Genomic DNA, 26,507 nt, shown 5'->3' on the forward strand with positions numbered 1-26,507 from the left:
TGAGGAGCACATCCACCATGTTCTGAGATAAGGATGCTGGGTGCACTGGGTTAAAATAGCAACCCCAGAGAGGTTGAGTGTATGACTTGTTGCGTCATTCACTCTCCCATTGGTTTAGGAATGTAGAGATGGGTATAATAGTCTCTAGGGCATTGCTTTCATTAGGTCTTGTTGCATGTCCTGATGCTGTCCTGTTTGTTGTCAGGATCTGACTCTGAATCTGTGAGAGTCAAGGGAAGAGACTGTGAGTTGTTGTTTTTACACAGCAGAGTTAGCTAGCACACTGATAGTGCTAGTCGTTCTCTCTGTATATATGTATCTTTACTTTGAAGACCGGAATAAAGGTATATAGTGAAAGGTAATGGTAATGGACCCCTGGACGGTTAAGTCCAGTCAAAGGTGACTACGGGGTTGTGGTGCTCATCTCTGCTTTCAGGCCAAGGGAGCCGGCGTTTGTCCACAGACAGCTTTCTGGGTCGTGTGGCCAGCAGGACTGAACCACTTCTGGTGTAATAGGACACTGTGAGGGAAACAAGAGCGTGCGGAAATGCCGTTTACCTTCCCGCCACAGCGGTTTATCTACTTGCACTGGTATGCTTTCAAACTGCTAGGCTGGCAGGAGCTGGGACAGAGCAATGGGAGCTCACCTTGTCATGTGGATTCGAACCATCGACCTTCTGATCAGCAAAGCCAAGAGGCTCTGTGGTTTAGACCACAGCGCCACCCATGTTCCCTTGGTCTATAATAGATAGCAGCGATTAGCTTTGTCTTGAGTCTGGAGACAATAAACACCTTTTTACTTTGAACTGTGCGGGAGGGGAGTTTTTCCGTTAACCAGGGACTCTGGAAGAAGCCGTTTGCTGGGAGCAGGAATTCCCTGAGGACTCCACTGGGGTTCTGCATACTCTGATGATACATCACACTGGTTGAGGTGTGGTGAACCACCAACTGACTTCTACAAGTCACCCTCAGGTGGCAAGGGGTGTGGCTAAGCAGCATACCCTTTCAATACGTAGGAGAAGCAACTCAACCACACCCTATTTTGCTTCTTGTTAGCGTGAGTTTCTTGAGGTTTAATTTTTCAGTGTTCTACTCCTTCCCTGGAGTCTCTTGGAATTAAATCCATTCAATTATGATATTGTTCTTGTTTGTTTGTTTGTTTGTTTCAAATATTATTTGGGAACCAAAAGGAAGAACGCCACACAGCCCTTAAACAAAACCACAGATTAAGAAAAAAGGAAACTCACTGATCACAGTTCTTAGTATAGAGCAGATTAAAAGAAATTCACTAACTGTTGAGAAAGTTTGGGTGTTATCTCCTTACCAGGAAGTGAGCCCCACTGAAGTCAATGGGACTTATTTCTCAGTAGACATTGTGTCAGATTGCACCATAAGTTAGGTAACCAAATCATAGTCAGAAAGAAATATGAACTTATTGTTGTTTGCATTTACCTGGAATCTACAGTTCTTCAAAATATTCAACAAGATTGTGCTTTGATGCTACAAATGTACTCTAAATAGGAAAAAAAAATCAAAATATGAAGTGTTACTCGAAGAATTTTCCCCAAAATGTGTTCTGTTGGGAGTAGGTTACTTGAATTCTCTATCCTTTATTCCTGCTTTTCTGGAAGTCACATTTTTTTCCACACACCGCAGTATTTTCTTAAAACAATCTCTGAAGGAATCTACTTTTTTCCCAACCATCCAGCTCACTGTTTAAACATTCTTTTGTATTCTGATGGTTTCATTAGTAAGGAGCTGTCTGGAGCTTTTTAAATTTTTATCTTTTTAATTAAAGTAATTTGGATTAAAGGGAGGCAGTTGCCATATTAATAATTCCGTAATACAGTAGTATTTTACACTAATAGTGGCTTCAAGGCCTTTAGTGCTTATAAAAGACAGTATATAATGGAGCCTTGGTATAAAATGGAATGAAGCGTATGAGTGCCTTTTTAAATTTCAGGAAAAATAGCAACAAGAAAACAGGTTATTACAAGTGGATTAATGTGTCTGCTTCCTGAACTACATTGCTGCTTTTTGCAGTGTCAACTGGAAAGCTCTATTCCCCTCACAGAACGACAATTCCCAGAGTTCCCTGGGAAGAAGGATTGATTGTTAAACCACTCTGGAAATTGTAGCTCTGTTGAGGGAACAGGAGTTCCCTAACAACTTTCAGCATCGGCAAGCCATGACTGTTTGAAGTGGTATCATATCATAGTGGTTTAAATGGATGGTGCAAATATGGCCCCAATAAAAGGGCCTCAGAGCAAGGATTTTTCTCTCCCTACTCCTTCATATGTGTTTCAGTCAATGTGTAATGAGATTTAAGAAGCATCTCTGTATCTGGGCTACACTTTGGTTTTATTCCTGAATGGCTGTGGGGCAGACAGTTTATCTGGAAATAAGGTAACCTAGTAACCAAGTTCTATACCTGCTTCCTGGTTATGGATGGGTGGAGAAACTCAATTCAGTTCACATTTAAAGGCAAACCTACCTTACTCACATGTTTCATAACAGTATGTGAACCAAAACACAGCAGTCCTTTGAAATTCTCCAGATTTTGCAGTGCAGTTCGTTAGCTAAGTGATGTTTCTACAAATGCACATATTAGGGTAAAGTTTGCATAAACATGCAAACATTGGCATTAAATTAGGTGAATAGCTTTACAAAAATGTATGCGGTATTTGTATAAATACTGGTGAATTTTCATGAGGAGTTTTAAAATTAATTAAAAAATTGCAAACTCGTGGAAATGTGGAGAACCAAATTTAAGATTGGGGAAAAGGAGAAACGGAGGACTGAAATTGACCGATTTATCCATCTACCATTTCATGTTGGTAGAATTTTCTTTTCCTTTAATAACATTGCTCCCACTTACTGGGTCTTACGGTCCCTCCTCCAGCATACCAGGCACCTCTCGGTGCACATTGAAAGCAGGCCATAGTGTCATCTTCCAAATATCCATGGCTTAATCTTACTCTTGGTGGATTAAAACTGTCACTTGTGTTTTGATCATCTATAAAAAGGTACCGAGCATGTAGATTCAGTGAAGTGGTCTATTCCTGCCCTACCAGTTTCCCCCCACACCAACAGACCTATCTTCAGAATGCACTTCAAGCAAGGGAATAATGCAAAACCAAACTAGTGTCTCTGATAAATGGAAGACAATATTTTGGTTATAGGAGGATAGCACTTGACTATGCAAGAGTGCTGCTTCCATATTGTTGAGGCCCACTGGTTACCCCTCTCTTCACAAGCACTTTGACAATATTGCCTTGATCCACTGTGTGCTGTGATCCAATAACTGTAGATTTATTTATTTATTTTTTTAAAAATCATATTTATTAAAGTTTCCAAAACACAAAAAATAAAAATACAAAGAAAAAAGAAAGATAAAATACACTTAAAACCTTACTTTCATTACCAACTTTCTGGGACTCCCCCATCCCCCTCCCAATTGTATTCCCTTTCATTAATTTGGTTCTACAAGCTCTTACTCCCAATTTAAAGCTTAATTTGTTTAACCCACTATTCAATTTAAATTATACAGTCTTTCCACCATCCCTCATCATTAACAGAAAGAAAAAAGTTTTTTTCCCCCAAGGTCCACCCCAGTTTCCTTCCACGAATTCCCTTTTTTAATAAACATGTCCAATCAAAATAAAGTGGTATACCAGAAGTTATAGAAAAATATAGAAGATAAAAGATATAAAAAGATTCAAAAAATAGTTACACAGCCTTTGGATTCCAAATCCCCCCCCCCTTCCCCGGTTTGGATTCCCCATATCCATCAGTCTGTCTATTGTCAGCCTGGAGATCTCAAATCCATGGCCAGATTTTTCCCCAGTTCCACCTTTCCGGTTTATTTATTTATTTTAATGATATTTAACTTCAAACATCCAGTCTAAAAGAGGCCCCCAAAGGGCCTTTAGTTTCCTTGGTCTTTATAGCTCCCCCCATTGTTCTTTCCAAGTCGTAATCAGTCCTTTGTTCTTTTTGCTCTCTTTCTCAAGTTTCTTGTCCTGTTCCGCTGCTAAAACGTTCTAATTCAGAAATTTGGTACCTCTACAGAGGTTATTGTTGTTCAGGAACAAAAACTTACGTCCAGTCCCTTCCTTTCTTCAATAGAAAATTCTATTGTCTCCTTTAATATAAACACCTCTGTAGACGAAATACTGTTTCAGTTTTGCAGCTTTCCCAGGAGATAACAAGTCCTGTGTGATTCCAAGAGTATTTTTCCACTTACGACCGTTCTTGTAGTGTCCCGAAACCCCTCTAGGGGTCAAAATTGTTGTTCCTTATTTTCAACAGTTTATATCCAAATTGTAGCAAATTGTAACAAAATTAACCAGCAAGGTCCTCATGGCAAAGTCCTCTTTATATTCTCCAACTTTGACAGCTACTTTGACAGCTGTCAAAGTCTCCATCTCTCTTCACCAGGCTCTCTCACGAATCGCCCCGGTTCCCTGGGGGGGTTACATTTTCCTTCTCACCCTCCACTCTTCTCCTCCAGCACAGTTCTTATAATTTCCCATCGTGGAATTAATATTTTTTATCAAAAATATGCTTCTCGACCTTGGTTACCCAATCCTTGTTTTAGAATGTTTACAATAGGGTGGGGACTGACTTCCTTTTTGGATCTCCCCCGCTCGTGCCGAATCCGAAAAAAAAATTCTTTTTTTCTCCTTTTAAACCCGGTTTCCAAATTACTCACGGGTTGTTGTTTGCAGTCCGAATTTTCAATAGAAGAAGTCAGCGCTCTCTGTCGAATGGCATGCGGCTTCGCTCGGCAGGGAAAGCAGAGGACTCACAGCACCACGCCACTCCCCGGCACCCGATCCGTAGCCTTTAAAAAGGCTCCTTCACGAGTCGGGAGGGTGCTAACGGTGCCAGCCGAGTCACCCATGTCCACGGGCTCCGTGCCTGTGGTTTTTAAGGGTCCCCGCGTCGCCGGCGCGGTAGGACCCAGCCCCTGCCGAGCAGACTCCCTCCGGAGCTCGGAGGGAGTCCGCCATTCGGCGATGGCGCCAACCCGGAAGTCCTAGATTTATATTGGCCCAGAACAGTGGTGAAACTAAAGAAATCTATGAAAGCTTTTTTAAAAATTACTTTACGAAGTTGTTATTGTACTTCACCAGATTTTAACCTATTACAGCATTTGTAAGAATGGATTCCAAACATAATTGAATTTTTCCATGGCAAGTCTGCGTTTATATGCAAGTTATCCATGTGTTGCATGTTTGTATAAGTCTTCAATCTAATCGTAGAAGGGAGCCGCGTTTTTATTTTTCCAGTTCATCAGTATCAGTCTTTTTGCTGTGGTAAGGGCACGGAGATCTATGGAAATCTATGAAAGCTTAATTATATCAAGCATCAGCATGGACTTTGAGATCCAGCTCCGAGGGCCTTCTGTTGGTTCCCTCACTGTGAGAAGTGAAGTGACAGAGGGGCTTCTCAGGAGAGGTGGAATGCGCTGCCATCAAATATCCAAGAGTTAAACAATTATATGACTTTTCATAGACATGCTGTATTGGGAAGTTTTTAATGTCTGATGTACCTTTATGTCTTTTTATATTCTGTTGGAAGCCATCCAGAGTTGCTGGGGCAACCTAGTCAGATGGGCAGGGTATAAGAAAGTATTGTTGTTGTAGTAATAAAAATCACGTTTTTCCTTTTTTTTCAAGAAGTCCACAGCCAACAAGACTTCAGGTGCTCCCTCGTATAGCAGATGGTCAAGTTCACAGCTACATCAGGTAATATTCCTTTATACTGCTTTTTAATCATCTTTTATGTCAAAGAAAAAAATCTGTTTAATGTTATTCATGGTTGAGGCCTTTTGTGTATGCTCTTTATCTGGCCATCACGATCAATAAAATTCAAGTGGTGTTTGTGGGCCACAAAACATGAGGTACTTTGAATGGCTGGCTGAGGCTGCAAGCTGTTCGTGCGCCATCACACAAATTCCTCCATGCCATCACAAACACCCGTACTAATTTGGACTGTGAAAAGACTAGTTTGGACTAGTTTCCACTGCTGCCTCCCCGTGTGCTTCCTGAAAACCGGATCACCATGCTGGAAAAAGGCTAATTGCCTCAACTCAGCTGAAGTTAGTCATGGCTATGTAACACTGAATCAATGGAAAATGTTCATTGCAGGTTATTTGCATTCTATTCATTTCAAGCTCTGGTGTTAACCTGGAACAAAGTCAATGTGATTACTGTCTGCTATGGAAAACCAAAGCACTGTATAAAGCCATTCCACATTGCACTGTCTCTGCACAGTCAGTGTATACGTTTTATTACAAAATGTTGGAGGGACTTTTTAAGACACCTTATAATTAGCAACCTCGTGCATTCAATACAGAATCTACTGGAATCTATAGAACACAATTTTATAAAAGGACTCTACTGTGTTTTCCAGTTGGAATTAGTTTTATATGCTGAAATTGTCAGTGGATTCCTACTGATCTGCTTAAGGCAAAGATGTAATTGAATATTGTTCTTTCATTGTACACTTGCAGCACGCTCTCGCCTGTTGATAGCAAATGCACTCAAAAATTAAAAGATGCACCTTTAACATGCCCAATTGAATCCACTTTAGAGTGCATTGTTAATTCTTGGTTGCTTTTCCTGGGAGAAAAAGATAAGCGTATATTCAAGATTATTGTTTTGGAGCTTTAAAATCCTGTTAGCAGTTGAACAGGGTTGAAAGATTAACTAGCAGGAATGTTGTTTGAAAGTAAATCTGAAGTCATTCTGCATCTATTGGAAAAGCTTTGTCCTATTATATTAAAACATGCCTGTGGTACTGCTTCTCCACCTCCAATATTATACCACATGCATTATAATCTTTCTCCCCCGTTTTGTCCTTTGTTTTATAATCTCCTTTCCCTTTTTATCTCTTTATTGTAAAACTTTATCATTAGTGTTTTGGTTCTAATAAGCCTATAGACTTGCCTGGTGGATATTAAAATGCCAGTACCACCAGTGGAGAGAAAAAAGAAAGTGTTACAGCTATGTAAAGAAATCCCAAGGCACAATTTTCTTTTTATGCTGGGGCTCAGCAAAACATTTATATTAGATCATAGATTGTATTCCATGTGGTCCTCTAAGGGTCTTTGTTGTTTACTTACACATTTAGAAAATAGTTTTCCAAGAACAAACAAGATTATGGCGCCAATTCATATTGTCTGCATTTTCTTTGCCTCACGCTGGGAACTCAATGAAGCCTCTTCCATATACATCTTAAAAAGAATCCATAGAAAATTGAATTGAACTACACAAGTGTGACCTTTGGTGCATCTAAGGAATGTTAAAAGTTAAATTGACTTCCTCTGGCTTTATACTAACCTTTCTTTCATGTTTTCTAAATTCATGTTGGAGTAAAAGTGGGGATTGAGGTTGACTTAGGCCTCTATTGGCCAAGAGAAACTGGCTATTTATTTTCTGTGGTTCACATGAATTGCAGTACAGTTGTCAACACATACATAATTAGTCCCACTGAGTAAACAAACAAAAAAATCTCAAGCCAACAGAGGCTAGACTGGGGGTGATTCCCCCTCCTCAATGATTTGTTTGTGTGGATCATAATATAGCTGGAAGAGTCCAGAGTTAATTTGACCCAAGTGCTAGATCAGATGCATACCTACCCCAAACCCCATGTAAGGTGTGTTCTGTGCAGAGCTGATGGGTGTTGATGATGAGCCTGACAGAAGTCCTTAGCTTCATCACCTATTTTCCTATGTGAATGGATTTTTCAGCAACACTGACATATGAACAATCAAATAATATATTTCTGAAGGATTCAGACTTCAGTCTTATGCAAGCTTACTCAAGAGTAAGCCCATTAAAGCACAGCTGAAACTTTTAACTAAATATACAAAGGGTTTATTTTTATCTTGCTAGTAGTAGTAGTAGTAGTAATAATAATAATAATAATAATAATAATAATAATAATAATAATAATAATAATAATAATTTCATTTGTTCACCATCTTATTTTTTTTAAATTTCTCATGGCAGTTTACAAATAAATTGTAACCATTCAAATAAAAATGTTTCATAAAACATTGAACGCTCAGTATGTAACATAGGTAATGCTGGTCACTTTCATTTGAAGGTGATATCAGACAAATGGGTCAGTATGATTCACAAAGTGAGGATTTCTCCATCTCATGCTGAAAATGTGTACTGCCTCTGTTCCAGGCATTCAGAGGATTTGTTGAACAGAGCAACTCTACAGTTCAGGCCCGACCTAAAGTCTCTATTAGCATGCTATCAATCCACTTTCACCTGTGCTATTATCCTTTCAACTGCTACCTTGGGTTTGCTATCAGATTCCTGTGAGTAAGACTATCGGTGTGGATTGCCCCAGGCAATACCCGGCTAGCATCTTAAGAGTTGATAAAAGAGTGTTGATAGCTTGTGATGTTCCAATGATGTGTCTCTGTGGGAGCTAAGAAGGCTAGATGGTCAGAAGAGATGATTCAGCCAGATTCTCCCTCTAGCTGGGGTGGGGTGAGCAAGGTGTCTGCATAGCAAGAGACAAAACAGAGAGAGACAGCAGTTTGAAGAAGGCTGAGAAAGAGAAAGGCATGGAGAGCTGAGTTTGGTCTCTGTGAGAATCTTATTTATTTATTCTTGTGTATTTAATACATTTCTAAGCTGCCTTTTAAGAATAAAATTATCCCCGGGGTGGTTTCACAGGGTGCTGCCTCCAAGAGTAGCTGGTGTAGCTCCCTTATTGGAATGTTAAAGTTTGTCCTCAACCTACACGCAATTAAATAAATTAGAGCTGAGCTGAATTGCTCAGAATAAATTTTCTGATATATCTTTGAATTTCTTTCTTTCTTTCTTTCTTTCTTTCTTTCTTTCTTTCTTTCTTTCTTTCTTTCTTTCTGAACTGTTTTCCTGAACTGTTTAAGAATTTCAATCCTCCCTTGAAAACATTTGGTTCAATTTAACAACCCATGTGTTTTGTGCAGAAATGAGGATCCATTCACAAGTAGGGGGTATCAGCAGGCACTCCTAGGTTTGCAGACGTACATATCAATATTTAGGGAGGGGGGATATTGGGGGGGAACCCTCTCAAATCAGCCTAGTGAGGACTAAGTCGCCTAGGGACAATTGATTGCTGACTGTTGAAGGCACACGTGTGTTGGGAGGAGAATGGGAAATGGGGGGCAGAGGGGGGAATGGCATGGGGTATCCTATAAATGAGCAGGTTTCTAGCCAGACAGCCATGAGCAAGAGCACTCCACCTGCAATGTTTCATTGCAGGCTATACTTCTAGAGCGTAATGTCCACATGGTTCATGGTGGGCATATGTAGCTATTGTAGAAACGGATTGCTTCCCAAACAAGCAAGCACAATAGTGGAACCATTGAACGGAATCAGCTTCTGTATATGGTATATTTTGAGCCCATTGGAATTATAGAATTGGAAGGGACCACAAGGGTCATCTAGTCCAAGCCCCTGCAATGCAGGAATCTTTTGTCCAATGTGGGGCTCGAATCCATGACCCTGAGGTTAGGAGTCTCATGCTGTACCAACTGAGCTTTGTCCCAGATTGAATGGTTCTGTGGCACCATGTGTTCCTGAAGTTAAACCTGTATGCAGTTGATGAGCCCTTGGATTGCAGAGCTGTGTGTGTGTGTGTGTGTGTGTGTGTGTGTGTGTGTGTGTTTATAGGTGGTTAGGAGCATGATTACTCACCAATTGTGTTTTTCTTCCTTCCGGGCAATTTACTCGCTAGTCATGTACATTGTCATTAATGATCCCACATTTACTTTCCTGACGTTCCGCAGTAGTATGAAAACTGTTGATCAATACTACAAATATGTTATTAGTGTTCATTGATTAAAAACACACACACACACATAAACCCAGAATATAACTTTCTCTGACTTTACAGCACAATTCTATACAACGTGTTTACTCAGAAGTAAGTCCCAGTACATCCTGTAGTGCTTAATCCTATGTAGGGTTGCTTAGATTTGTGGCCTCCTGTTCCCAAATGTTGAATGCAGTGGATGAATAAATCATGTGACAAGTGAAGTGGGATGAGGTAACTAAGCAGATTTATCTTCAGAAAGAGGCAGCAAACAATTTTAATGCAGCTATTGGGAAATGTGAGGCTTTCATTTGAGCTCCACTTCCTAGGTGCTGCTGGTGAAAAGAAGCAGAGGACTGTGGTGAGACTGAGGCTCCTGCGAGTAATGAAGATGGTATGATAAAGGACTCAGCTAGTCCGCCATCATGTGGCTAGATCCCTGTGGTGAATCCCTAAGCCACACCTGAGTGCAATAGTGCTTCCCCATCTTGTGATTCCCAGCAGCTAGCTTTGAGAGGCATATACCACCTCCAACACTTCAGATAATTTGCAGAAGTGCATTTGTGCAACTAACTTTTCTGCAGGACTGGGCTCAGGGGAAGCCAGTTTACAGCAGATGTGTCTTTATAGCAGAAACTGGCTGTGCTGGCTGTGAACCAGTGTGATGCCACTAACCAACACTCCTTCCTTCCTTCCTTCCTTCCTTCCTTCCTTCCTTCCTTCCTTCCTTCCTTCCTTCCTTCTTTTTTATTTAAAGGAGGGGATAAATATACTTTTAACTCAGGTATGGGAAACTTGCAGCCTTCTATGTGTTGTTTCATACCCTTGAACATTTCTCCAATGAAAATAGGGGCCTCCTATTCCATTCTGCTACTACTACTAATAATTATATTATCTATACCTCACCCATCTGACTAGGTTGCCCCAGCCACTCTGAGCGGCTTCCAACAATATTAAGAGATTTAAAAACCCTATAAAAAGGTAAAGGGACCCCTGACCGTTAGGTCCAGTTGCAGACAACTCTGGGGTTGTGGCGCTCATCTCGCTTTACTGGCCGAGGGAGCCGGCGTACAGCTTCTGGGTCATGTGGCCAGCATGACTAAGCTGCTTCTGGTGAACCAGAGCAGCATACGGAAACGCCGTTTACCTTCCTGCCAGAGCAGTACCTATTTATCTAGTTGCACCTCATGTTTTCAAACTGCTAGGTTGGCAGGAGCTTTGACTGAGCAACGGGAGCTTACCCCGTTGCGCGGATTCAAACCACCGACCTTCTGATCGGCAAGTCCTAGGCTCTGGTTTAACCCACAGCGCCACCCGCATCTCAAAAAGCAAAACAAAACAAAAATCCTATACAGGACTGCTTTCAGGTGTCTTCTAAAGGTTGTATAGTGACTTATCTGCCTGGCTCTGTAGTCGCTTGACTCCAGCTCACATCTGCCCAAGCCGTCATAGCCCAATGGCCAGGGATGATGGGAGGTAGTTGCAGCAGCATATGGAGGGTTGAAGCTTACCTACCACTGGTTTAGAGGATAGTCTTAGTTATCTGCTGAACGGATTAAGCACATTGCACCTGAGGAAGAGGCAAAAGATTTGACTTGGGCCTAGTACATAATTTGCACAGCACTGTTGAGTCCTCCTCTCTTTATTATTGCATTGCTCATCGAACTTTGCCCCTTTTACTGATAGATCTACCACTCGAGGAGCTGAATGGTAATATATACCATGATCCAGTTTCACATAACCGTTTATGAGAACAGGTGACCACGCAAATCCCTGGAGAAGAGATCACAGCTACTGCTTCTCCCCTGGCCCTTCTGCTGCCATACTGCATCATGGTTTCGATTAGCATGTCCTCCTAACCTGGGCTTGTGGTTTGTCTGGAAAAGTACAAACCATAAGCTGTAACTAAGATTTGTTCTTGATTTGCAGCTTGGTTTTTCCAGAGGAGACAAACCATGACAAACCAGGTTCAGATGACACACTAAGCCAAACCATGGTAGTGCAGCAGCAGGAGAATGAAGGAAGAACACTGTGGCCATCGTCTCCTAGCCTGGAAATTACATGATTTGCGCATTCATGCTAAGCCATAGTTCGGGAAGGAGACGCCTACCCTACTTGAAGCATTTTGCAATGCATTTAAATACGCCAAGGGCATTTCAATACATCTCTGCATTTGAGTAAACATGAGGAAGACATTACCAGAAACAGCTTGCAACCTGAAGTCCTACAGGGACAAATCCAAAAACTAGACAGATTAGCGGTTGATACAGTCTCAGTGGAAATTAATGTGGCTCTGTTTACTGTAACAGGAAAAAAACCATAGAAGGGTAAAACAGGGGGGACACCCTTCATTCTGTTATTAGACGTGAGAAGGACACTCATTCATCCATTCAACCTTGTGTTTTACTTCACCGAAACACAGTTGTAATGGGGAAAGATTTGTTGCTATGCATACTCCATCCTAGTTGACAGAGAGAAATTCCAAGTTGAATTGCACAAATACGACACATTTGATTCATTTGTATCCTCCTTTCAGGAACAATTACTTTCTTCCATTCTTTCCTGCCTACTGCAGCTGTGATGCATTATCTAAACCGAATTACATCTGCTCATTTAAGTCTGTAAAGAAAATGAATGAAAATAGATTGCATGCTATAGACAAAGGGCAGATATTCTGAATGTTAGAGCTGCTCGGCTCATTCATACTGCCAATGGCTGCTTAATAGAACAAAATGCAGTAGTACATAAAGATGCTTTTTTTTACCAGTCATGACATATTTCATATCTGATCAAATAGTGACTTCAAAGATGCCTTATAATTTGTTGCATTGATCTTTCCAAGCAATCAGATTACATGCGAGTGAGGGAAACAAGTGGGGCTGGTGTCTATTGGGCACTCCATTTACAATTTAATGTGAACAGTAAAACTAGAAGCCACTTGCCAGCTCTTCTTATACCGATGAAAGCACATTTCCACCAAAATAGCTGGAGACTTGTGATTCCACTAACTAACCTTGCTTCTTACTTCCCTCCCCCCCCAAAAAAAGAGGGGGATGGATGGATATACATTTAACTCAGGCGCAAGAAGCCTGTGGCCTTCCAGATGTTATGAGACTCCAACTTGCAGTCAAAGGCAACTATGGGCTCATCTCGCTTTTCAGGCCGAGGGAGCCGGTGTTTGTCCACAGACAGCTTTCTGGGTCATGTGGTCAGCATGACTAAACCGCTACTGGCACACAGAGGATTGTGACGAGTGCCAGAGCTCACAGAAATGCCATTTACTTTCCCGCCGCAGTGGTACCTATTTATCTACTTGCACAGGCGTGCTTTCAAACTGCTAGGTTGCCTGAAGCTGGGACAAAGCAACAGGATCTCACCCCGAAGTGCGGATTCGAACTGCTGACCTTCCGATCGGCAAGCCCAAGAGGCTCAGTGGCTTAGAGCACAGCACTACTCACATTGCCAGTTGTCAAGGGTGGTGGGAGTCCAACAACAGCTGGAGGACCAAAAGTTCTCCACCACGACTTAAGTGACCTCACATACTGTAGGAGGACTAGTAGAGACCTCTGCTTAACACCCCAGGAACTCACTGCTAGTGAAAGTTCATAAGACCAGGCTAGATGCATCAGTGGTCTGACTCAATATATAACAATGTCATATATTTACTTGGGGTTGTCTTCAACCCACCTTTACTCAAAGTAGACATGAGTGGACTTAAGGTAGTCATAGTCATTTTTTTCAATGGGTCTAATCTGAGTAAATGCTAGTTGAAGGCAACCCTTGGTTCAAATGATTCCAGTTGTTCTCATTCTTCTTCTTCCATATTTTTGTTAAATACAGTGGTACCTCGGTTTTTGAACGTAATCCGTTCCGGAAGACTGTTCAACTTCTGAGACGTTCGAAAACTGAGGTACCACTGTATAACAATGATGTGCATACAAATATAAACTAAACCAAACAAAACATATGCACAAATGAGGTGTAAACTGAGGTAAACTAAGAATTCTTCCCTCAATTATGAGGAAGACTTTTTCTTTTAGCAGGTTCCAGACATTTAGCAGGAGATAGACTTTTAGGAATACAGTGGTACCTCTGGTTACGTACTTAATTCATTCTGGAGGTCTGTTCTTAACCTGAAACCGTTCTTAACCTGAGGTACCACTTTAGCTAATGGGGCCTCTCACTGCCGCCATGCGATTTCTGTTCTCATCCTGAGGTAAAGTTCTTAACCCAAGGTACTACTTCCGGGTTAGCGGAGTCTGTAACCTGAAGTGTTTGTAACCTGAGGTGCTTGTAACCCAAGGTACCACTGTAGTGTTGTTCTGTTATGCTCCGTTAGATAACGCGACTTGCATTAAATGCTCACAGGCTTCTGGTGAGCAAACTGGCCATTGAGAGCTTGACAGTGCTTTTAAAAAAACCCCCGCGCACAGCCACTTCATAATGTTTGTGACAGAAACCGATAATGGGGAGGGAGAATGAAAGTGAAGGTTGATATTTTGCCTTTAATTCTCCCTAGTTTGCTTAGGTATTGGAAGTATTGGAGCACATACGGCAGAGGAAAGGTCACTTAGTTATGTGAAAGCAATGAAAGAGTCTGCCGCCCTGGCATAATGGGACGTGTTAAGGAAAGTGTGTCATTCTTAATGTCAGATCTCCTGGCTATTATCATTTGTGTTGGAGCCTGAGCTTAGTTTACTCTGAAGTTTACTAGATTCTTGTCAGCCTCGGCTTTCAGAGTCAGCATGTGCTCTTGGCTCAGTCTTTACCCCCTTTCTCTTGTTTGCTTGTTTTTGAAATACAGTGGTACCTCGGGTTAAGTACTTAATTCGTTCTGGAGGTCCGTTCTTAACCTGAAACTGTTCTTAACCTGAAGCACCACTTCAGCTAACGGGGCCTCCTGCTGCCTCCACACCACCGCTGCGCGATTTCTGTTCTCATCCTGAAGTAAAGTTCTTAACCCGAGGAACTATTTCTGGGTTAGCGGAATCTGTAACCTGAAGTGTCTGTAACCCGAGGTATCACGGTACACATACAGCCCTTCAGTGCAGTGCAGTTTATGGATGATGATGATAATAATAATAATAATAATAATAACAACAACAACAACAACAACAACAATTTTCTTATTTGTACCCCATCCATCTGGCTGGGTTGCCCCATTCACTCTGGGCGGCTTCCAACACATATAAAAACGCAGTATAACAGCAGTCGAAATAAATAAATAAAATTAAAAATTGTCCAGTAGCACCTTAGAGACCAACTAAGTTTGCTCTGGGTATGTACATGAAAGCTTTTGTTATTTGTTTCGACTGTGTCAGACCAACACAGCTACCTACCTGAATCTAGTATAACAGCAAACATTAAAAACTTCCAGAAAAGCAACCAAAGAAGGGGACAAAGGAGAAAATAGATTTCATAAATTTTGCATGTGCTCATATGTATGTGTAGATGCAAACTTAGAAAGAATTACTGTAATTTAAGTTGGAATACAGTAGTGGGGAAGATTGTCACCAGGTGTCCTAGACACCTGTCCAGGTGTTCACTGTTGACAGGCAGCATCAAAGCCCCACCCCACCCCCCTGCTCGCCACCCATTCAAATGCTTTCCTTAAAAAGCCAAAGCTCATGTGGGACTTGACTCTGAAAGGATATCATCCAAATACCTAGAACCATAGAGTTGGAAGGGACCCTGGAGACCATCTTGTCCAACCCCCTGCAATGCTGGAATATGCAGCTGCCCCATACAGGGATCGAACCTGCAACCTTGACATTATCAGCGCCATGCTCTAACCAACTGAGCTATCCGTGCTTATATATCTGATATAAGTTTGGCTGAATCTGCTACCCTGTGCTAGTGGTAGTCAATATGGGGGCGTGAGGATAATGGCTATTAATGGGATGCTTTTTAGTGCCTTTTGACAGAGCTAGCATGCTGCCTTAACACCGTAATGAACTGTGGTGAGTTGTTTATTTTACATACCACACACAGCATGTGTATACGCTGACATTTTGACTTATTGCTATGAACTGAGCCCTTGTACATGATTTGATAGTTTAGGCTCTAATTGAGCTGGTGGCATGATGCTGCTGACAAAATGAGTTTTTAATGTTTTTCAAATCTGTTTAGTCATAATTATGCACCTCGGTGGCTTGCTTACTAATAGATATGTATGAGATTTTTTTTCCTCTCCCCCCCCCCCGCTCCTAAACCCAAGAATTTCATGAGAGGATCTGTATTTGGGCAAAGCTAATGCACTTTTCATCGGTGAAAGTCGATGAAATCAACTTGTGACATAAAATATGCATTATTAATACAGGAAGGCAATGGATTTTTATTGCCTCTTTAGTCACCTTAATCCATGTGTGAATATAAGTTGATAGTTTGCTGCAGTAATTCACATACCCTGATGCTGAAATTTGCTTTTTAGTTCCCTTCGTCCCCCTCCCCTTACTTATAAATCAAGCGGAGTTTGGCAGGAAGGCGAAAAACAGTCCAGAGTTGCAAACAATTAGATTACCGTTACTGTCATTATTGCGATACTTTATAAGCAAAATAAGTAAATAGCTGCGCTGCAGATCACATGCTCAATTCATAATCTTGTCAAATGCACAACCATGAGAGCTTGACTGCACAAACTGGTACTCAGAGAGGGTGGCGTGGTGGTTAAGGGGGCAAACCTTCATTTCTAATTTTGTTAGGATTATTTCATGCCATGTACCTTAAACTAAGCCTTATCCTTTGAATATGTAGCTGCTGTTCCTCCCGAGGTTACTGAAAGCCATTCATGGAAAACAGAAATTGCCACGCTAGGTTTTTCCATAAGTAAATAAGGTTTCCTGTAACATTTTTTCCGCCCCCTCTTCCCCTGCCCCAGCTTGCTGTTTCCTGTGGAGAATGTTTAAGCCTTTTGTGAAAATGTCTTTTGTGAGCTATTCGCAAACAGCTGAAGTTTTGCAAGCCCCTGATGGATCTTGTTAGGGATTAGAGGCATAACCCACAAGCAAGGATGTGAAGAAAACAGCAATACGTCTGTCAGCAAAACAGTTGATGAAATCTGCGCTCGGTGTGTTTTGGCTGGAATGAAAGGAAGTGTGTTCCCCCCGCTACCCCATCTTTCCTTCTCCTCCTCCCCAGACCCGACTGTAGCCTCTGGTAAAAGGTCTAGTCGTGTTGGTTGTCAGTGGGTTCTTTAGGACTGGGTTCCTCCCTAATAGAATAAATGGCAGAGACATCAGTGTGTTTGGTAATAACATGTAGAGAAGCTGGCAGGTCAGATGCGGGACGAAGCGGCATTTCCGATGCCTTCTTTGAATTAAGGTTGTTTTCCTAGTACATAGCCTTGTAGGAAATAGACCTCCTGAATGGAATAATATTTCATGGCGTGGAAACGGAGGGCTGCTTAGAACTGAAGCAAAATGAAACGGGCTTATTTTGTTCTCTTCCGCAGCCAGAATTGCCGGTGGCTGCAAAGGGGATGAGAAAGCACGGCATGAGCTGGGTAATCAAAATAGATGATAGCTAGGACACAGAATGCACAGAATGCGCTCATTTGCATGGGGCTGCCATTGAAGATGGTTTAGAAGCTGCAACTAGCGCAGAATGCAAGTGTCGGGATGGTGAGTGGGCCAGCCCAATGGGACCATGCGGCACTCATCCTGAAAATGCTGTACTGGCTGCTCAATTCAAGGTGTTAGCAATAGCGAACCAAGTCCTAAATGGCTTGGGAACTGTGTATCTAAAACATGGGTAGGCAAACTAAGGCCAGGGGCCCGGACGCGGCCCAATAGCCTTCTAAATCCGGCCCGCAGACGGTCCGGGAATCAGCGTGTTTTTACATGAGTAGAATGTGTCCTTTTATTTAAAATGCATCTATGGGTTATTTGTGGGGCCTGCCTGCTGTTTTTACATGAGTAGAATGTGCTTTTATTTAAAATGCATCTCTGGGTTATTTGTAGGGCATAGAAATTTGTTCACCCCCCCAAAAAATATATAGTCTGCCCCCCACAAGGTCTGAGGGACGGTGGACCGGCCCCCTGCTGAAAAAGTTTGCTGACCCCTGACCTAAAAGATCACCTCCTTCAGTAGCAAGCATTTCAGACCTTAATATTAGCAGCAGGGGCCTATTGTTGGTGCCACCACTGTGTACTGCTGCTGATCCATGACGGGGCCTTCTTGGTAGTGGTTACATGCTTGTAGAACGTCCTCCCTGATGAGATGCTTCTGTCTTCCCCCATGATTAGCAGAATTTTAAAACGTTCCTATTCACCAAGACATTTGGCAGCTGAAAGCTATTTTTCCTGGCAACCTTGGGATTAGTTTTGAGGACACCTGATTGTTTTTAAATGCTTTAGAAATGCTGTATTGTTGATTGTTTTGCTGTTCCTCCTTTGGGAGGAAAGGCAGGTAAAAAATTTAGCTACTTACTGCTGTTTTCTACTACTGATCACAATAATTTCAAACATTGTGAAGTCAAATAGCAGTAAACTGAACAAACCACATAGAATCAGAAAGCTGGAAGGGAACAAAGCCATGGCTACTTAAAGTGATACAATAGTGCTTCAAATGTGTGGTGCAGATGGAGCCCAAGTGACAGGTGGGGAACCTGTGGCCCTCCAGATGTTGTTGGACTCCAACTCCCATCAGGCTCAGCCCGCGTGGTAAGGCCTGGTGGGAGTTGTAGTCCAACAACACTTGGTGGGCAATCGGTTTCCTACGCCAGATCTAGATGACAGTGTGCTAGATACCCTACAGAAAAAGATGCCTGCTATCTAAATCGCTCCACAGAAAGCAAGGAGACAGCCAGAGAAGAAAGAAAGAGAAAGAGGAAGAAGAAGAAGAATTCCAGGGTCTCTGAGTAATTAGACCTGAAAGCACATACAATGGTACATCGGGTTAAGAACTTAATCCGTTCTGGAGGTCCGTTCTTAATCTGAAACTGTTCTTAACCTGAGGTACCACTTTAGCTAATGGGGCCTCCCGCTGCCGCCGCCCTGCTACCACACGATTTCTGTTCTCATCCTGAAGCAAAGTTCTTAACCCGAGGTACTATTTCTGGGTTAGCGGAGTCCGTAACCTGAAGCATCTGTAACCTGAAGCGCCTGTAACCCAAGGTACCACTGTACACATCTAGATCCCCAAAATGGCACAGAGATTAAGTATGAGTAAAATCTACTCATGCAGAGAGATATAACTTATGATATCTTCACAAATCCTGCAATTTGACCCAAGGTGTCAGAATACAGAGATGTTTCTTCTTAACAAAAGTGCAGAACAGGAGACAACATAATAACCCAACATTTAGCTTGACACTTAATAGAGCAACAAGAGACGTAGAAATATTAGAGAAGGAAGACCAAGATCAGAAGAATAAAAGTACAGCTGAAGGTCATCGTCACAAAACTGATAACAATTGATAACATTTTTTAAAAAAAATTGCTCCAAGAAGAAGAGAATAAAAAGGAGAATCCAAGAAAGCCGCTTGAGGAACTCCAGTTAAAAAAATAAATGTGAGGAGGGATGGAGAACCACTGTTAATAGATACAGAAAAAAAGATATAAGAATGAAACAAAAAATGTACCCAGAGAACGTAATGATGAGAGTATAGCTGGATCAATGGTTTCAAAAGCTGGAGTTAAATCAAATTTTAAAAAAGCAAAGAGCGTGTGATTTAGCAAGTAAGAGATCATGGAAGATGTGAGTAAAAGCAGATTCAGTGGAGTGACAAGTACAAAAGCCAGATTGGAAAGGACCTAACTAAGTTGTCAGACAGAGAAATTGAATAAGAACAAGATCGTCAGCAAATTTTAAAACTGGGGGTTTCATTAGGTGCCTACAGCACCTGTTTGTTTCCTTAGGCACATGATAAACGGGGAATTGTGTGGGAAATGATGTGTGTAATAGGGATGATTTTATATGGTTATACGAGAGACCTCTGCACTTCCACCAGTGCTTAATTTCCAAAATAAGAAGTTCTAAGAGGGACTCGTGCTGACTTGATAGTTGGGGTGAGTCAAACACCCAGTGGAACTGCTGAGTCTTATACTGACTCCTGGCTTTGCCAGGTAAAAGCACTGAATATTAACCTGGAAACCAAGGCTGGTAACAGTGTAAAGTTGGGGTATTAGTACAGTCGTACCTCGGAAGTCAAACGCCTTGCGACTTTAACGTTTTGGCTCCCAAACGCTGCAAACCTGGGAAGTGAGTGTTCCGGTTTGTGAACGTTCTTTGGAACCCAAACGTCCGACGCGGGTTCCGCAGTTCCGATTGGCTGCAGGAGCTTCCTGCTGCCAATCGTAAGCTGCGCCTAGGTTTCTGGACGTTTTTGGAAGTCGAGCGGACTTCCGGAACGGATTCCATTTGACTTCCGAGGTACAACTGTAAATGTAAAGCCACGGAGGTTGTTCTGTTTCCCCTGGAAATATTCCTGTTGATTGAGTTGCCACATAGATTGATGAAGGCAGAAGTCTTTCCACTTGCTTGGCCAATTGATGGAGTCAATCTAAGGTCTGTCTATCTGTGTTGCTGAAAAGAAAAGCTTCTTTGGGACTAATGCTATCTATCCTGGCAGCTACACCCTTGTAGTTTTACAGACATTATTTTAAAAAAATGCCAAAGGGCATTAGTTTTCTCACTTGTATTTTTCTTTCAAAGGCTACCTTGAACATCCAAACACTCAGAGTATATAAGTATTTAAACCTCTCAAGCACACTTAGTCTGCCTTTTAAACAAATTTATGGCCCACTTTCTCTCTTAGCTGAATGCACAGTAAGCATCCTGTAACATGCTTTTTAGCCCTCAATAAATTGGACATTGTTTTATTAATTTTCAATATTTTATTGTTATCCTCATTTTCACCATTTATTGTCATCCAATAGCTTAGCATGACTTTCTCTGCCAGCACTTCATAGCCTTAGCATACCATTGTGTACATAAATTTTGTATGACTGGCTGCAGCACATCCTAAGCGCTGTGCTAATCAGTAGATTACAGGCATAATTCTGTTGCTGTTTGGATCTAAAATGGATTATTGGTGCAAGGAAAATGGCGTTATCCTTCCCACGCCACATCCAAGAAGGCAGCATTAGGAACCACAAAAAAAATGTTTTCATTCTGCTTAAAAAAATTTGAAGTCACTGAGACTTCTTCTGACAGGAAATGAATCTGAAATAAGTTGTGATTTCTGGCTTTAAAATATGAGGACAAATTGGCCTGTTTTGACAGTCTTAATGTACATTACAAAATGTTGTCAATAATGTCTAGACAGGTGACTTCATTTATAGGTGTCTATTTACTTAAGTAGTACTTCTGAATATTTTTTAAAGAATGTAAAAAACATGAAACAAATTACCTGTGTTGTCCTAGTTCTCCAGCACCTGACACGTTATGAAACCTTAAAAATACCATTTGCCTTTTCCTTCATAAGGGCTAACAAAGGGCTATGAAACTGATGTTGCCAGATACACTGTTGTGTTGTTTTTTGTTTTGCATGAAGCGGAGACGTGTGTGTGTGTGTGTAAAGTCGCCCCTTTCATTAAGAACTTCTGTCATTTAAATGTATTTGCATCCATTCGAACCCTCCTGTGGTGCAACGGGTCAGTGCATCTGGTTGTTAACCAGAATGCCGGTGGTTCAAGGATTCTTGTGCACTGCAGGGGGTCAGATTAGATGACCCTTGTGACCCAATTCTAGAATTCTATGATTTAGGGTCTTTGCAGATAATAGCTCAGCCAGAGTCTCAAAATGGGGCTGCTTGATTTTATGTCTTGTGTGGTTTGCTGATTGTGGCAGGATGGAGTTATTGATGTATGAATGTAAACAAAATGCCTATAGGAGCAGCAGATACGATGCCCTCCAGATGTTGTTGGACCAGAGGGCTACAGGTTAGCGACCCCTGCTTTAGAACACTAACCTTACTGAGTGTCCAGCTTTTTTATTTTGACACATTATTGTGTTGACCTTGTTTATCCGTCTGTGTTAGAACTGTTCTCCTGATATTTATTTTCTGTTTAGCTGCAGGTTGTATTCATTCAGGGAGAAAAAGTCCCAGAATGCAATTAAGTAAATAAAATGGGCATCTAATCTGTTGCCCATATATGCATATTTTTTTTAAAAGGTAATAGGACTATGGACACATTTTGTTAAACTCACAATCCCAGTCAAGTACGACTGCAGGATTGTAGTAGTGGTGAAATCAATAGCTTCCTCTTTCATATCTAGTTACATTTACTAGGGAAAGGCCCAGTAAATTTAGTTACATCTTGGGTGTTTTCTCCAAAGGTTATCTCTGTTAATCACCAGCCTTCGTCAGGTAATCAGCGTTATAGGATGAAAACTCTGAGAAGGGGAGATCAGTTAAACCAAGAGGGAGGCAAATGTTTGTAGTAAATATTTTATTGTGAGCACTGTCGCAGCATTAATGAACAGTCATTTTTACAACTTTGTTAGTTTTCTCTTTATCTTCTCCAGTTGAGTCTATAAACTCAACGTGCCTTATGTAAATGCAGAGCTAAACGTGCTGGCAGCGAAGTCACTGCGGAGGGGTGATTTGCCCGTGTAATTTACTGAAAGTGTGTAAACAAGGATGAATGGAATGGATTGACGGCACTTCTGGGGAACAAGGAGAGAGCAATGTCAAAAATATACACCAGATGAAGCTGTGAAAACTTAATATAGCATCATGCAACAAGGTCTATTTCAGAGCATTGGGTGAAGCCAATTACTGTAGTCTAGCCAGAAGTGTACAATAAATTCAGCTGCCTGTCAGCTGAACTTCCTTGCCTGGGACAGCGAAGAGACACAGAATCTTCAAGCTGTTAGGAAATAAGATTTCTTTAATTTTTTTTATAACATTATTAGGCCAGAGATTAATGTTGCACTTTGTTGCGTTGCTTTATTGCTGTCTGGGCATCTCACGCTGTGTCATTTTGTGCCAGGTGTTGAGCGGCTATTGCACATGGGGGGGTGCTAAGTGCTCCCATTGAAAAGCAGCTGCACTGCACTGCTGCCCTTACTTACCATTGCATCCAAGCGGTCCGTCCAAAGACCTGATAGAGAGCGTAGCTGTGGGAGAGAGTAGCTGGGAGAGAGTAGCTGTGCATCCCAAATTATTTCAAGTGGGCCCATTTCAAGCCAGCCACAGTTAACAGTCATCCCAGTTTGTCAGTTCGGACAAGATGAGATGCTGAAGCTAAGCACAGATGAAAGCAAAATTTTCCCAAACTGCCCCTAGTGGCTGTGCCAGAGGACAAGACAGAAGGAGGAAGCATCTGAGCCCAAGACTCACCTCGTTCATTCAAGTCATACTAAACTAAACTTTTGTCCGATTTCTACATGCAATCATTGGGTTGCTGCAGTTGACTAAAATTGCAGTTGATTGAAGCTACTCCACTCAGTGCACCACAGAGAGGCTCTGCTCAAAAGCCAGCCGTCCAACTGCTTCCTAGGTGTCAAGGACCAGCAGGATGGAAATCATCCACCCAAGAGAAGAAGAAGAGGAGTTTGGATTTGATATCCTGCTTTATCACTACCCTAAGGAGCCTCAAAGCGGCTAACATTCTCCTTTCCCTTCCTCCCCCACAACAAACACTCTGTGAGGTGAGTGAGGCTGAGAGACTTCAGAGAAGTGTGACTAGCCCAAGGTCACCCAGCAGCTGCATGTGGAGGAGCAAGGAGAGATCAAACTTTATTCGCATTAGCCAATGGCCATAGCAACAGTAAAACATTACAGTATAGGCAGAAAAGGAAATTTGATATAAGAGCACAATTTAAAGTCCTGAATCAGCCGTCAGTTAGCGGCCCTTATTCTGCCACAATGTCCTTTCTTCTGTCAGATGAGCAGACAACAGCAAAGGTTGCTAGGTTCATAGCAGGGGCAATCAGAATAAGGGAGGAGTGGGGACACGAACCCTGTTCTCCAGATTATGAGTCCACTGCTCTTAACCACTACACCACACTGGCTCTTCAGGGAAGGCACAGAAGAAGACAACTTAGATCCTGGATCTTGGTGGTGGGATACTGGGCACACCTCAGAGGAGAGGTCGAGCTGGGAGGTCCTAGAAGCAGGAAGCTTGAGGGATCATGGCGAGGGAGAAGAAGGCAGGTGACCCAGCACAGGGCAGTGTGGTGAGATTTCCAGTTTGGATGCCGGTTCTGACAGAGGAGAGCCAGACCCTGCATCTCTCCCATAGCTCCACCATGGCAGGTTCTCTGCTGTTGGCTCTCCAACCCCACTTCTAGAACGTGAAGGATGATACATGTTGCCAGGCTCCATGCCAGATAGGCACAGAGAGAGGCTCCTGGGGCTTTACAGGGGAGGAGCCCTGATGGAGAAGGCTAGAGAGCGAAGGAGGGGCTGTATGCCAGTTCAAGAAACTAACTGCATGTTAGCCTCATGTCTCCCTCTCTGATCTGTGAATGACCTGATCTTCTTGTCAGCCCTGTGACACTAGGCCTTCAGTGCTAGTTGTAGGATGTGCCTTTGGATCTGAAAGACCAGAATCCTTGGCCTAGGGCACTGAAGCGACAAAAAACACACGGAGACGCCTTTGTTTGCAATACATCACCTGCAGGTTGATCTTAAAATAATATATTTTAAAACATAATATAGGGTGAGTGGCTTTGATGTCCCTGCGTATTCCCCCCCCCCAACGAACGCAGCAGTGGAGTGCATAACTTTAACAGGCACAGAGCTATTCTTGGCCGCTGTTTCCTATGGAGATTAAGCAGCACATCTACTTAGTCAGCAAAGCTGCCATGTTGCTGTAAAAAGGAAATCTTGATCCTTGTATCTGCTTGGTTGGAGGAATAATGTTCTTCGGCAGTCTGACTGAGAGATCCTGTTATTACTGTTACTCTAAAGCAGCAGAGCATGCTTGACACTTATACCAGTGTTTAATTTTGAAAAAGAAAGACTCCAGAGTTCAAGCTTGCCTGCTTGAAAAGTTACATCTTCTGGTCTCTTAGCCCTGAACTTAAGGTGTGCAGCAGCAGCACTAGGTCTACTGAGGGATGAGGGAACAGCACTCCTCAAAGACTCAGAACCACTAGGGCTGAGCTCTGTCGCTGAAAACGGGCCCCAAGGTTGAGCTTCAAGCTTCTAGGGTTAAATCTAGACTTTTTATTAATCATCGCACGATTCATTTTATCGAGGGCTTCTGTTTCTCTCACTCCCGTATTCAGCTGAAACCATGGAAGAAATCATCTCACATTTGGTAAATGTTATGGGGGAAATGCCAGAACGTGAGTGGAACCTGCAAATAAAATGTTGCAGCTCGGAGTGGTTTTGTTGATGATGCCAGCCAGCCATTCCCTTTCCCAGAACACTCCACTCAACTCCCAACAGTCAGCCAGCATTCCAGGCCCATTGAGCATGCTAAGTCATCACTGGGCTGTTTAGGGATTCAACTCCTGTTAGGGTTTTGTTATTAACTATTTTCCTCTCGCACACATACTGTCACGGTCCGGTCTATTGGCGATCAAAATCCCGGCTGAGGACATCGGGACCGAGGGCAAGATGGCAGGGTGAGAGCAGGAACAAGAGTCCAGAAGCCAGGAAGTCAAGAGTCTGAGGGTCAGAGAGCCAGGAGTCAAGAAGCCAGGGGTCCGAAGGTCAGGAAGCAAGGAGTCACGAAATCAAGGGTCTGAGGATCAGGAAGCAAGGAGTCATGAAATCAAGGGTGTGGGGATCAAGAAGCAAGGAGTCACGAAGTCAAGGGTGTGGGGATCAAGAAGCAGGAAACCAAACGCAGGAAGTGTGTTGCTGTGGCAAAGAGCCGAAGGGAAAAGCTGACCTTATATCCCTTCCCGGCTCTTGCCACCAGGTGCTTTGGGTTATCAGTCGGCCTCACCTGTGCCGCCTTGCCTTGCCTCTTGAGAACAAACTTAGGAAAGCCCCAGCCCTGCGAAGCCCTACCGGTCACAGGGCCTGGCTCCTGCACGCACTCCTGACACATACGTTGGGGTTCTACCATACCCACTGACATCTCTCTCTATCTTGTACATGGGTGGTGCTATTTTGGTGCCATTTTGGAATCACAATTAGAGAATAAGTTTGCGGTTTGTATAGAATACATGAGCCCTTGGGGCGTGCTTGGCCCAGCACTCTGGACAACTGGTTTTATGATGTGAAAAAAGAGAAGAGAAAGGGGAAAGACTTTGGGTCACTGCTATTTACTAGCTTGTTAACCTAACATAAGAAGAACTCTGCTGAAAGGTCTAGCTAGGACATCTTGTTTCCCATAGTGGTCTATTGGATGCTTGGAGGTAAGGTAAAAGGAAAAAGGACCCCTGGACGGTTACGTTCAGTAGTATTTGACTATGGGGTGCAGCACTCATCTCTGCTTTCAGACCGAGGGAGCCAGCATTTGTCTGCAGACAGATTTTCCAGGTCATGTGGCCAGCATGACTGAACCACTTCTGGCACACGCAACACCGTGATGAGTGCCAGAGCGCACGGAAATTCTGTTTCCCACTATAGCAGTACCTATTTATCTACTCACACTGGTATGCTTTCGAACTGGACATGGCAACAGTTGTTGTTTCCAGCTTTTGTAACCTGGAGGCTCATTGTAGAAGATACTAGCCCACACACCTTCAACCACCCATACTTCTCCAAGCCTTGATGTTTTTGAACTCAACTTTTTACAGCCGAAATGATGCTATCACTTCTGCTTACC

The 26,507-nt window shown here is 42.5% G+C and overlaps 1 protein-coding gene across 5 annotated transcripts in view; it reads left to right on the forward strand.

Annotated features, from left to right (window-relative positions):
• Positions 1-26,507, forward strand: part of RBMS3 (RNA binding motif single stranded interacting protein 3) — a gene marked incomplete at its 3' end in the record, with an annotated part of 736,799 nt that overhangs the window by 106,155 nt on the left and 604,137 nt on the right. For 4 of the 5 annotated variants that reach the window (XM_083468279.1, XM_083468278.1, XM_083468277.1 and 1 more), the window contains one exon: positions 5,685-5,753. In XM_083468279.1, the coding sequence (XP_083324405.1) occupies positions 5,685-5,753 (69 nt within the window). The remainder of the gene's footprint in view (positions 1-5,684; positions 5,754-26,507) is intronic. The other variant, XM_083468281.1, reaches the window with a different exon arrangement.

The sequence above is a fragment of the Podarcis liolepis genome, assembly GCF_965112155.1.
Source record: "Podarcis liolepis genome assembly, chromosome: 12".
Taxonomy (NCBI): domain Eukaryota; kingdom Metazoa; phylum Chordata; class Lepidosauria; order Squamata; family Lacertidae; genus Podarcis; species Podarcis liolepis.